The sequence below is a fragment of the Lupinus angustifolius genome, unplaced genomic scaffold, assembly GCF_001865875.1.
Source record: "Lupinus angustifolius cultivar Tanjil unplaced genomic scaffold, LupAngTanjil_v1.0 Scaffold_60_104, whole genome shotgun sequence".
NCBI classification, from domain to species: domain Eukaryota; kingdom Viridiplantae; phylum Streptophyta; class Magnoliopsida; order Fabales; family Fabaceae; genus Lupinus; species Lupinus angustifolius.
This window is the reverse complement of record NW_017722986.1, coordinates 42,267-56,972: the sequence shown is the minus strand read 5'-3', so window position 1 is coordinate 56,972 and position 14,706 is coordinate 42,267. Positions and strand designations below refer to the sequence as shown.

Here is a 14,706-nt window from a genome sequence, read left to right as displayed (position 1 = left end):
CGGTATTAAGACCAATTCACCGGATGAACTGGCCAACATGAACCGATTTTGATACCAGTGATATAAACTACTATCTTCCTAACAAAAGGATTCCTTCAAGAGTATTATCTTTTTTATCAAAGCATTCTCTCAAGAAGTTTCACTAAGGATTGATATAACATTTTGTGTCATGATTGAGCACAAAAAAAGATGCATCATTGCACAATACAATATATCTGACTTCACCTACACTATTGTCTTTTAAAGCTTCCACAGGTAAATTTAAATACCGATATTTTTTAAAACGTGTTAAAAAAATACTTTTTAAAAAACCACATTTTAAAAATGTTTTTTAAATTGATTTTTAAAAATACTATTAATTAATAATTTTTAAAAATATTTTTCCTTTAGAAAAACGTTTTAGTTCAAATTAAAAAAATGGATTGAATATTCATCCATCCGATCCATTAAAATGGATATATGGATAGATTGGAATCCATTATGAATAGATTGGATAGTTTGAAAATGTGATTTTATGGATTTATATGGATTGATGGATGGTTTTTCATCCATCCATTATAATCCAAATCCATATCCATCCAATTGACAACCCTAAGCAAAATGAATGCTTAGAGAAACTTAAGAAAGTAATATTTTTTTAAGAGTAATGTTATATCTTTCTACTATATCTTCCTATTAATTCTCCTACATACAAGAAAGTGACATATGTCACTTGTAAATCAATCATTAATAAATAGAGTAATACCTTGTGACAATGTTACTTTTTTATGAGTAGAAAGATTAATAGGAGAATATATCATTTTTCTTTTTTAATGTAAAAAATGTATGTTTTATTTTATTTTCTAATTTTGGTTGTTGCTTAGAGTTCATTACTTTTCTAGCAAAATGACATTTTTATGTTATCTTGGTGGTTATTTTGTTTTTGCATGTAATTATATTAACTTCATTTTTCTTTTCTTTCTCAATTTCAAGTTTAATTTTGTTGATTTCGAACATTTAAATAAATGTAATGTGCATAAATCTAACTTTATAACATGTAACTTGCATTTTAGAATCTAATGCGCTTAGATAAACTTAACTTTAATGTTGATTTAGATAAAGCCTCCTTAGTGATGGAATTATCCAACTATTAGAATTTAAACATAGATGCTGGCACTTTATATCTTATAACTCTACCGATTAAGTTTAGTACTAGAACATATATTAATTCATTACTTGAGATAATAGTGACCTCAATCAATCTATTTTATTTATCCCATTTTAACTATCGGATCAATACAAGTATATAGATTAAGGTAATCATTAAAGATATCAACTATAATATTAAATAATGTAGTTTTGATTAAACTATATATCTCATAATCTTGTATTAAACTTGGTTCGGACCGACCAGTCTGACTGATTTATCGTGAATCAGACGCCTAACTAATGCGAGTCGCTCTTCTGACCAATTATTCGGCAAAAACATATGAACCAATTCGACTCAATTATTTATGAATAAAACTGGTGACTCAACTGGTTCGACTCAATCAATTCAATTAATTTTTAAAAAAATATCAAAACGACATTAATTTGAGAGTAAAATAATCTGATTTTTTTAACTCATTCGTAATTATGTTTATTGTGATTAAAACATAAAATATATGTTGTGTGATAATGTTTTTAACTTATTTGTATATTTTGTGTTTGTTTTCCGTATATTAATGTAGTGTCTCTTTTATAGTGGGTTACAATTTTTTGAATATATTGAGTTTCCAACCAATTTTACTTTCAATTTTACTCCTTAAACTTCAATAAATTTTAATTTACTTGTGTCATGCTGTTTTTAAATATTGATATTAAAAAATTTTAAATTTGTTTAGTCTTTCTTATGGGGTATTAAAAGTTAAAAATTTATAGTATAAATATATACGATGATAAATTTTACACTTTAAAAATAAAAAAATAATTATAACATAAACAAATAACTTCATACCATTTTTTTAAGAAAATAATTTTTCTATCTTAACCAAACGATATAGATTAGCTTATATTAAGTTTTTATCTAAGATACCTAAATATAAACAAATTATAATAATAATCGATTATAATCTCACATTTTTATAATCTTATAGTTTATAAACTAAAACTAAAAACATAATATATAACAACTACAAGCTTTGTTGTAGCAAAATCTTTATTGTTGGTTTCTTAATGATCTAATCAAATACTTGTGTAATAATAAATGTCTATAATTATATTATTAAATAGTGTTATAATATGAATCATAATTTTTTTTTAAAATATCAATCTGACCAATTCAAGGTGAAAAAGGAGTTGCTCCCTTAGCAAAACTGGGATTCGACTCAATTGATCAAACCAATGATTCACTAGTTTGAGTAATGACATATTAATCTAATACTTTGACTTGTCAATAATCGGTCCAAGTTTAGTAACGCACCTAATTGTACCTTTAAAATTGACAATATTATTTTTATTTTCAATAGAAGTAGTTTCAAAATTAATAAGTGACTGATAAACGAAATTGTTTAATACTTAGATTCCATAAAATCACAAACAATGTGAAAAATTAAATTAAAGTGATAATTAAGAGGTAAAGAATGGAGTAATCTAAAAAAGGTTTGACTTGTATTAGTGGTGCAATAATTGCAAAATATTGTAAAAGATTTGAAAGATAAACTAAACAGGTATAATAACTATTGAATAGGATTTAATCCTTTATCAATTTGATTTGATTTAAATCCTTAGGTTTATCATCATTCAATCTAATCTAACCGAATGAATACCATATAATAATATATATAATTACTAAAGTCCAAAACCTATATCATATAAAAAAGATTGTGAAAAATATTCGTAATTTGGCGGGAACGAGATATCAAATTCTTCTACTACAAGAACCCTTTATTTTCTTCTCCACTGTTCTCAAATCCTTCAAAAACCAAAACTCTCTTTCTCTAATGGAAGATCACACCAATCCTCAAAATTCAAACGTCCCCAAACCCCAAAACGCCGTCGTTCCAATCCTCCTGGAACCGAAACGGGAAAATTCATTTCGAATGCAAATCGATCAAGAAAGGAAAACAATGGAGAAGCTTTTGGTTCTGCTCAGAACCTTCAAACCCATTCATTTCAAACCCACCAAAGATCTTAACTTCACGCACCACGCGACTCTTTTGCACCGTCTCGGCCTCTGGGACTTCGTTCACGTCGAGTTTGATTCCACTTTTCGCGGCGACCTCGTGGCGCAGTTGATTGCAAGCTACGCGCCTAATTTGGGTTGCGGTTACGTTAATGGGGTTAGGGTTTTGGTGAACAAAGCCCAATTTGGGCGTGCTATGAATTTGACGGGGGAAGTTGTTGTGGACAATGTGTTGGATGGAATGAATTTGATTGAATCGATTGGTTTCGTTGAGGAATTTATGTGGAATTGGATGGTTTTGAATGATGATGATGATGTATGTGAAGTACCTAATGTGGTTTTGCGTTGTGAGAAGTTGATTAAAGAAGGGTTATTGGAGAAGGTTGATTGGTTAGGGTTGATGTGGAGCATGGTGGAGAAGGAATTGAAGGCGCCACGGTTGGTGGATTGCTATTATGCATCGCATTTGAATCGTTTGATTAAGACGCAGCTTGAGGAGTCGTTGGTGGAGGTTGAGGATAAGAGTAGTGATGTGATCATTGGGGTTGATGATTACAATGTTGAATTTAGTTTGGGGCAATATAATGTTGAGAAAGTTGTGGTGGAAAATGAGCTGGTTGAAGGGGAACAAATAATGGATTTTGAACTGAATAAGGAAGAATCGATGCATTGGTTTTCGGATCCTAAGAGCAGCACAGAGGAACACATTTTGCGGCTATGTAATATTACTGATTTTAAGGGTTTTGATTGTGTTCAAAATAAGGATGAAGAAGGAGAACATATGCAAACACAAGAGGAGAAGAATGAGAAAGAAGAAAATGAGCATGAGGGTCACATTCATGCAATGGAAGCAATGCCTTTTAGATCTAGGATTGATCTTGGAGACAAAGATGGAGAAGATGAGTATGAGGGTCACACAATACCAAAGCCTATTAGTTATGAGATTGATTTAAGTGGCAATTCTTCAGGAGAAGAAGATGCAGCAGAAGACAAGTATGAGGATTACATTATTGCACTGGAAGCAAAGCCAATGCCTTTTAGTTCTAGGATTGATCTCTGTGGCAATTCTGCAGCAGAAGAAGAGCATGAGGGTTACAATTATGCAACGGACACAAATCAAATGCCTTTTAGTTCTACGATTGATCTCAGTGGCAATTCTGTAGGTGAAGAAGATGCAGAAGACGAGCATGAGGGTTACAATTATGCAAAGGAAGCAATGCCGGTGCCTTTTAGTTATGGATTTGATCTCAGTGGAAGCTCTGCAGAAGATTCTATCTGTTATGTTGATGACCCTCAAATGATTTCTAGAGTACCATCACTTTTCGGTAATGGTCAGAAGAGAAAATTTGGCCTGGATGATCATAACTCACATCGTTTTATGAATGAAAGTAACAAGCGGCTAAGAAGTGAAAACCAATTGAATTTTGAGCCAGTTGACTTCAACATGTGTATGGATCAGATGCAACATTCGATGGGAAAAGCTAGATTGATTTATCAAACAAAATGTCAGTCTTGTGAAGGGTCTACAATGAATGAACAGATCTTGCGAGATGAAATTCGGAAACGGGATAACATGATAGAGCATTTGCAAAAAGAAAAGGTTAATGAGAATCAGAAGATATTTAGGCTAGAGAAGGAACTTCATATGATGTCAAACCTTGTAGAGAGCTACAGAGAAGTCATAAGGGAAACACATAAGGCTTTTGCTGAATATAGAGCTCGTTGTCCGCAAGCTGATGAACCCTTTTACAAGGATGTTCGTCGATCTGGGGGCTTGTTTTGAGTGTGGCAGAACTGAAAAATGAATGCCTGAAGCAAGAAGGAAGATAGGATGAATTGTTTGGCGATTGAAAAGAAGTCGAGAGATTTCGAAAGAGGTTAGATGAATGGTTCTGTTGATGACCAAGTAAAGCTTTAGGGTGAATAGAATGCTAATGGTGAGGTTTCAGATCAATCTGAAGGTGCTAGAGGCAAGGATAAATCTTAGTAGGGTTCATTATTTTATTAGTTCACGTTTTAGTTCAGAGTAAATCTCGTATAGGTATATTAAGCACAACTAAACAAATTTATGAGATCAAATTATAAGTAAATGGAATTTCATTCTGTCTTTTGCATTTTTTTGTTAGACACATTGGTTCTTCTCATCCAACTTTTACATTTGTAGCTGTTTATTATATGGCCAAAGCTGAGCTTATTTCATATCAATATCTCAATTTTCTTAATCGAGTTGTATCTTTTGCAAGAGTAGAGCTAGATTTTAATATCAACTTACTATTCACCTGGGTTCTTTTGCATGATCAATGATTGGTATGCGGAATAATTTATTAAATATGGTTGAATGCATGGTCAGTTTTCTATACTATTCAAACCTGGGTTCTTTTGCATGATCAATGATTGTCCCAAATTTCACTTTGTGCAAGATGTAATTGTTTTTATTAATACTCAATATTTTAGAAAAGATGGTAGAATCGTGTTATGATGCATGTGAAAGAGACCGGTAGAAGCTCTAATAAGGAGAATATACAATTGGAGGTTAATCCAATTCTTAGAGAAAGAGAGAAATCTTTAGCGAAACGATTAGGAAAAATTTATTTATTTGATTTAATTCAAACTAGATCTTGGATTTGGTTTATCAATGTTACAAACAACACTTCTTCTTTATCTTTTGCAAATTAGTGTATGGACCCAAAAGTTTGTATCATTCTAAATTCTAAGAAGATCATTACTTGATCTTTCTCTTGTATTGTGCTCATTTTAATACAATTTTTCCTTATCGAAAAAAAAATTAATGCATTATGACATCATTAAATTCATGTAACCAACCCCACCTAATACAATTAAGGTTTAGAGAAAAAGACACATACACTGACAGTGTAAGAGTTTTTTACACTGTTATTGTATCATTCACCGTTTATTTTCAATCATCATTGACTCTTAAATAAAAGTAATACAAATAAACGATCACGAATTATGTATATATCTTTACACATAGATTTTATATTCTAAGGTTTATTGTTGTCATATTTTTATAGGTATGAGGAGGCCTAGAGAAGGTTACTTGTGCCTCATTACAATTTGTTAGTATCATGTCACTATAGTTGATCCAAAAAGAATGTATTTGACAACTTATTCACATTATTTTAGCCAATATATTGGTGCAACGGCTGAACCCAAACCAAAATCCCAACTCACTTGCTTCGATAATTGACTATTATTGTTCTGATTCTGAATGATGCTAAACATCCTTATGCATCTGTATAGTTTTTATCATCAGATTACAAATAGTCCCACTTCATTTGTTTTCATTCAACTGCTCTTAGATCAGAGTTTTTTCCTTTATTTGCTTTCTCTTTTAGGCAGATATATGGGCACAAATGCCCAAAACAAAACAGGAACTAAAAAGCCTCTATAGTCATACTTGAAAGAGGATCCAAATATTAAAGAACAATGTTCTGATAATGCTAATCTATCAGCACCTTATAGCTAAGCTTCTGCATACAAATACATGCTTGATGTCCACTTGCCTCATGAGCTTATTGAACTAACATATTTCGTAAGACAGTACATAGAAGCATAATTGAGCTTGTAAAAGCTTGGCTCTTTTGTTATAAGTTAATTCTTCTTAGCCGAAGAAATGGGATCACTTCATGTAAGGGTATAAAAGTATTTTGGTCAAATTTCCCTCCCTTTGCTAACTAAATAAGAAAAAGGGTAATATGCATCACCAATATATATATATATATATATATATATATATATATATATATATATATATATATATATATATATATATATATATATATATATTCTAAATAAGAAGGTTATTATCCTCCAGGTCATTTGAACCAAACAAAATATAATTAAGAAATGAACAAAAATTATCTATACCAAACAAATTTTATCTTTATATTTCCAACCAATTAAATACTTGGGTAATATTATTAACTTAAAAACTAATTTAATATATATTTGATATATATTTGTTAAATTCCATTATCATTTGATGCATATTATCAAAATCCTATATTATATAGGCCCGGTTAGGCTGCTATGTCCCAAAACGACAACGATTCAATTTCTAAAAACTGACACTCGAGAGAAACAATGATAACTGAAATGGACTTTACCAAAAAAATAAGGGATACTGATACAAAAAAAGTCCTATATTATGAATGAGGATCACATGTCCTAAAATTAGTGTGTCCATATGTCCCAAGCCAATAGGATTTTTCCAAGTAATGCACATATGTTACTTTGAGTTTTTAAATTTTTCTTTTTTAATGAAGTGTCAATTTTATATTGGACCGGGATAGGAAAATGGACAGGAATGGGGACAGGTGATCTGTGTCCCCTATATTATATAAGTCCAACACTTCTTCTTATCTCTCTCTTTTGTTTTATTCCCTTATAAATTCTGCATTATCTTCACAATTTATCATCAGTCCCTGAGATCCGGAAACCCTTTATATTGCAGCATATTCAGTATTGAGTTTCAGGCTTCTGCTTCTAGTTAGTTTATTATTTCCATTTATAGATTGTGTAGTTAGTTTAGTTAGTTATTCTGTTTTGGTTAGTTTCTATTTGTAGTGTTTGTTGTTGTTGTGTTAGCTCTATGTTTTTGAGTGTTCTATAAGTTTCGATTTCCATTCTTCTTTTGGGGTGGATTTGACGGTTCTGTTGATGACCAAGTAAAGCTTTAGGGTGAATAGAATGCTAATGGTGAGGTTTCAGATCAATCTGAAGGTGCTAGAGGCAAGGATAAATCTTAGTAGGGTTCATTATTTTATTAGTTCACGTTTTAGTTCAGAGTAAATCTCGTATAGGTATATTAAGCACAACTAAACAAATTTATGAGATCAAATTATAAGTAAATGGAATTTCATTCTGTCTTTTGCATTTTTTTGTTAGACACATTGGTTCTTCTCATCCAACTTTTACATTTGTAGCTGTTTATTATATGGCCAAAGCTGAGCTTATTTCATATCAATATCTCAATTTTCTTAATCGAGTTGTATCTTTTGCAAGAGTAGAGCTAGATTTTAATATCAACTTACTATTCACCTGGGTTCTTTTGCATGATCAATGATTGGTATGCGGAATAATTTATTAAATATGGTTGAATGCATGGTCAGTTTTCTATACTATTCAAACCTGGGTTCTTTTGCATGATCAATGATTGTCCCAAATTTCACTTTGTGCAAGATGTAATTGTTTTTATTAATACTCAATATTTTAGAAAAGATGGTAGAATCGTGTTATGATGCATGTGAAAGAGACCGGTAGAAGCTCTAATAAGGAGAATATACAATTGGAGGTTAATCCAATTCTTAGAGAAAGAGAGAAATCTTTAGCGAAACGATTAGGAAAAATTTATTTATTTGATTTAATTCAAACTAGATCTTGGATTTGGTTTATCAATGTTACAAACAACACTTCTTCTTTATCTTTTGCAAATTAGTGTATGGACCCAAAAGTTTGTATCATTCTAAATTCTAAGAAGATCATTACTTGATCTTTCTCTTGTATTGTGCTCATTTTAATACAATTTTTCCTTATCGAAAAAAAAATTAATGCATTATGACATCATTAAATTCATGTAACCAACCCCACCTAATACAATTAAGGTTTAGAGAAAAAGACACATACACTGACAGTGTAAGAGTTTTTTACACTGTTATTGTATCATTCACCGTTTATTTTCAATCATCATTGACTCTTAAATAAAAGTAATACAAATAAACGATCACGAATTATGTATATATCTTTACACATAGATTTTATATTCTAAGGTTTATTGTTGTCATATTTTTATAGGTATGAGGAGGCCTAGAGAAGGTTACTTGTGCCTCATTACAATTTGTTAGTATCATGTCACTATAGTTGATCCAAAAAGAATGTATTTGACAACTTATTCACATTATTTTAGCCAATATATTGGTGCAACGGCTGAACCCAAACCAAAATCCCAACTCACTTGCTTCGATAATTGACTATTATTGTTCTGATTCTGAATGATGCTAAACATCCTTATGCATCTGTATAGTTTTTATCATCAGATTACAAATAGTCCCACTTCATTTGTTTTCATTCAACTGCTCTTAGATCAGAGTTTTTTCCTTTATTTGCTTTCTCTTTTAGGCAGATATATGGGCACAAATGCCCAAAACAAAACAGGAACTAAAAAGCCTCTATAGTCATACTTGAAAGAGGATCCAAATATTAAAGAACAATGTTCTGATAATGCTAATCTATCAGCACCTTATAGCTAAGCTTCTGCATACAAATACATGCTTGATGTCCACTTGCCTCATGAGCTTATTGAACTAACATATTTCGTAAGACAGTACATAGAAGCATAATTGAGCTTGTAAAAGCTTGGCTCTTTTGTTATAAGTTAATTCTTCTTAGCCGAAGAAATGGGATCACTTCATGTAAGGGTATAAAAGTATTTTGGTCAAATTTCCCTCCCTTTGCTAACTAAATAAGAAAAAGGGTAATATGCATCACCAATATATATATATATATATATATATATATATATATATATATATATATATATATATATATATATATATATATATATATATATTCTAAATAAGAAGGTTATTATCCTCCAGGTCATTTGAACCAAACAAAATATAATTAAGAAATGAACAAAAATTATCTATACCAAACAAATTTTATCTTTATATTTCCAACCAATTAAATACTTGGGTAATATTATTAACTTAAAAACTAATTTAATATATATTTGATATATATTTGTTAAATTCCATTATCATTTGATGCATATTATCAAAATCCTATATTATATAGGCCCGGTTAGGCTGCTATGTCCCAAAACGACAACGATTCAATTTCTAAAAACTGACACTCGAGAGAAACAATGATAACTGAAATGGACTTTACCAAAAAAATAAGGGATACTGATACAAAAAAAGTCCTATATTATGAATGAGGATCACATGTCCTAAAATTAGTGTGTCCATATGTCCCAAGCCAATAGGATTTTTCCAAGTAATGCACATATGTTACTTTGAGTTTTTAAATTTTTCTTTTTTAATGAAGTGTCAATTTTATATTGGACCGGGATAGGAAAATGGACAGGAATGGGGACAGGTGATCTGTGTCCCCTATATTATATAAGTCCAACACTTCTTCTTATCTCTCTCTTTTGTTTTATTCCCTTATAAATTCTGCATTATCTTCACAATTTATCATCAGTCCCTGAGATCCGGAAACCCTTTATATTGCAGCATATTCAGTATTGAGTTTCAGGCTTCTGCTTCTAGTTAGTTTATTATTTCCATTTATAGATTGTGTAGTTAGTTTAGTTAGTTATTCTGTTTTGGTTAGTTTCTATTTGTAGTGTTTGTTGTTGTTGTGTTAGCTCTATGTTTTTGAGTGTTCTATAAGTTTCGATTTCCATTCTTCTTTTGGGGTGGATTTGACATTAACATTTGTATCTTTTGCATTTCATTCAATAAAAGATCTCAGAGCTTTCTTTCTTCTTCCTTTTTCTTCTTCTTTCTTTATTTCTGTTTTCTACCATTCCAATACTTTAAGGGAATATTGAAGCTTTGTTATGTCGGTTGATTATTAGTGAGAAATGTGTTGTCCAGGGAAGATTTGCATGTTATGCATCTGCGTAATTCTGGTGGTGATCACCATTGGAATGTTGTTTGGTTTTGGTGTGTTCCAGCATGGATTCCACAAGATTAAAGACACTATCAGTTACTATGATTCCTGCGGCAGATACGGTGGAGGAGGAAGGCCCTTCTTGGGTTATGTGTTTCCGCCATTGTTCTAGGCATGTGTTATGTTCTTAATATTATTTTGTTTTTTCTTCTGGGGATTTGTATAGTTTTTACACTTTATTTTTATTCTGTTAAACTTGGTATTCAGAATTAGAATTATTATTATCATATCCCACTTGAAGAGGTTAGTGATTGGTGAAATCATATAGGGTTGTGATCTTCATATGTGAGAATAAAGTCATGTGCATGAGATTAAGGTGTAATATTATAGTTGTATGTATGATGATCACAATTATGTTGGAATTAACCACATTTTTCTACAATTTCTCTCAATATGTAATTACCATGGTGGTATGCATCAGGTGCAAGGTGTTTCATTAATTACTTTATTAAAAAAGCTAGCTAGGTGTAGTAATTTAGATAAGTAGAATCGAGTGGACTCGAGGGAAGACTTGTGACGATGGAGGAAAAGAGAGGCCATCTTGTGAAGGATAATGTAATGCTCCCATGTGAATTGGTTGCACACGGGGTTTGTCTTTTTTTTTAACAAGGATCTTCTTCATTAACGGAGATACAAATAAATGTATTTTTATTTTATTTTAATGACAAAAATATAATTCTATTGAAATCGAAAGGATAAATGTGTCATTGAAAGTTGTATTTCTCTTGGTTTTTTGAAGTACTTGAATTTCTATTAATGGATATGATCCTAACTCGTCTTCTTTACTTTGGAACAAAGATCATACGTCCCAAAAAAATCATGTCTCAATGTCCATGTAAAACAGATACATTCACTCTCAAGCAACAATGGTGTCAGTGAACTTCTTCCCCTCAACATTCGTGGTTTTCCTCATTCATTATGGGCTTTAGTATTTTAAATGTTTATGTTGGGCCTCTTTTGTTTTGATTGGCCCATTTTTGTTTTACTTTCCTATCTGCTATATATATAGCCTTGTAATCTAATCTAAACTGAACTTAACTATTTTCCACTTTTAGAATTGGGATCTCACTTTATATATTGACCAAGCCTTTCTTGTTGGTCATTTTCTCTCTCTCTCTCTCTCTCTCTATCTGATTCTCTAAGTTGAGTATCAAGAAATAAAGATTGTTCTTCTTTTTCTTTTATCTTCTCTACGCTGTTACTTTGAGATGGTATCATAGCTCTAAGGCTCTGATTCTTCTCTTCTACTTTCATCATTTCTTTCTCTTCTTTTGATCCTCGGGATAAACATCCTTCAAGCTTCTTTCATGTCAAATTACAACATCATTTTTGATCAACTCAATAATCCCTTCTTTCTTAACTCCAACGAAAACCCAACCATGGTATTAGTTACACCCCAATGAATACAAAGAACTATCATTCATGGGCAAGAGCCATGAGGTAAGCCTTGGAATCCAAGAACAAGCTTGATTTATCAATGACTTCCTATCTCGACCCCTTCCTAAAGATCCACTATACGGTTCATGGAGCTGATGCAACACAATGGTGCTTTCATGGATCCAACACTCTATGGAAGAATCTATTGTCAAGTCAATCTTATAGATTGATTATGCAGCTGAGGTAGGGAAAGACTTACATGATAGATTCTCCCATCGAGACATGTTCAGAATTGTTGCACTTCAAAAAGATTTTTATCACCTTGAGCCAGATAAACTTGACATTTCTGATTATTTTACAAAGCTAAAGACACTCTGGGATGAAATTGAAAATTTCAGACCCGTCCCTAATTGCAAATGCCCTACATCCTCCTGTTGTGGTGCTCTTGAATCACTAAAGACCTACAAGGAACACGACTATTTTATCTGCTTCTTAGAATGCCTAAATGAACAATTTACCCAAATTAGATCCCAAATTATGTTGATTGAACCTCTACCAAATATTACTAAGGTCTATGCTCTTCTTATCCAACAAGAAAGACAAAATCAGTTGCCTGTTATTCCAAGTTTAGAGCCTGAAAATAGGGTTCTCTCAATAAACTCCAAGCAAGAATCTCAATATAGAAACAACCATACTACTACAACTTCTAATTTTCGAGGAAACGGAGGTACTTTTACTAAGGGAAAAGGAAACAAATACGTTGTTTTTGGAAGAAATCAAAACAATAGATTTTTCACTTTATGTGAGAGAAACAATCACACTGTTGAGAACGACTTTCTCAAGCATGGTTATCCTCGTGGGTACCAATCTACAAGATCTTCAAAGATGGTGAAGCATACAAAAGGTTATTCCTTTGACAAAGACAACAACAATGAAAGTGTGCCTTAACCACAAGGCAGCAACATTGTCTTCAATGAGGAACATGTTCAAGGCATTTGGGATCTACTAAATCAATAAAAGACTGGTCATACACATTCTGCAAATTCTATGGTAAATTCTACATCACCTATTCCTCCACCAGGTAAGGATTTTATCTCTAAATGGCTTTTAGATACTGGTGCTACAGATTATATAACTCATCAATTCAACATGTTTAGCACATTCAAGATCATATCTCTTATATCCATTACTTTACCCAATGGTGAGAAAGTCGCAACTTGCATATCTGGATCTGTTACTTATTGATTCCCTTATTTTATCACATGTATTACTTTTTCCCCAATTTCATATCAACCTTATTTCTGTTAGAAAATTGATGCACTCTATGCAATGCCATTTAATTTTCTCTCAACAATAGTGTGTAATTTTGCAGAACCATACCAAGAGGATGATTGATTCAGCTAGGATACAACATGGGTTATTCATACTAAATATGCCATAAACAAGAAATAATGTGTTGAATTCTTTTGCTTTTACCACTAGGACTCATCAAAGTATAAACAATTACATATGGCATTTACATTTTGGTCATGTACCTAACTCTGTCATGTCTATTCTTGCTAGACAATACTTTCTTGTTCATAATAAATCTGATTTCATTCCATGTGATGCATGCCATTTTTCTAGGCAAAGAAAACTTCATTTTACTAACAGCACAAAACATACTACTCACCCTTTTCAATTACTACATCCAGACATTTGGGGACCTTGTGTTGTTCCCTCTATCTATGGCCATAAATACTTTCTAACATTGGTAGATGATTATAGTAGATTCACTTGGGCTATTCTTATGAAATCTAAAGTAGAAACCAGACCCAATATTATAAACTTTGTATCCTTCGTTGAAACACAATTCAACACTAAACTTAAGACCTTAAGAAGTGATAATGAGGTGGAGCTCTTGATGCATGACTTCCTTGCATCAAAATGAATCATACATCAAAGAACTTATGTTGAAACCCCTCAACAAAATGGTATTGTTGAGAAGGAATACCAACATATATTTAATACTGCAAAAGCCTTATTCTATCAATCTTCTTTGCCAATAAAATTTGGAATTTTGCTATTAAACATGAGTACATATAATCAATAGGTTTCCCACTCCCCTTCTCAAATAACAAAGTCCTTATTACTATTTGTATAACGTTCTTCCAACTATTGATCACTTGAGAGCTTTTGGATGTCTCAACTATGCATCTACGTACATTCCAACATAAGTAAATTTCACCCTAGATCTATTAAGGGTGCTTTTCTTGGTTTCCAAGAAGGAACAAAAGGTTATATATTATATGATCTTCATTCCCATTCAATTTTATATCAAGAAATGTTATATTATATGAAAATTGTTTTCCATTTCAGATTACTACACATACTATCTCTTCTTCTATTTGTAAGATTATGCCTACACAAACACAATCTACTGATATTTTTGAGCTTGCAAATACTTATACTAATCATGTTCTTGTTACACCAATTCCATTACTTAATTC

At 31.6% G+C, this 14,706-nt stretch overlaps 1 protein-coding gene across 1 annotated transcript; it reads left to right on the top strand.

Moving 5' to 3' along the window:
• The first annotated feature begins 3,086 nt into the window (after positions 1 to 3,086).
• On the top strand, positions 3,087 to 4,925 carry LOC109339183. The gene has a single exon (XM_019576593.1). It carries the CDS (start codon positions 3,087 to 3,089, stop codon positions 4,923 to 4,925), a length of 1,839 nt encoding a protein of 612 aa, XP_019432138.1.
• The last annotated feature ends 9,781 nt before the right edge of the window (positions 4,926 to 14,706 follow it).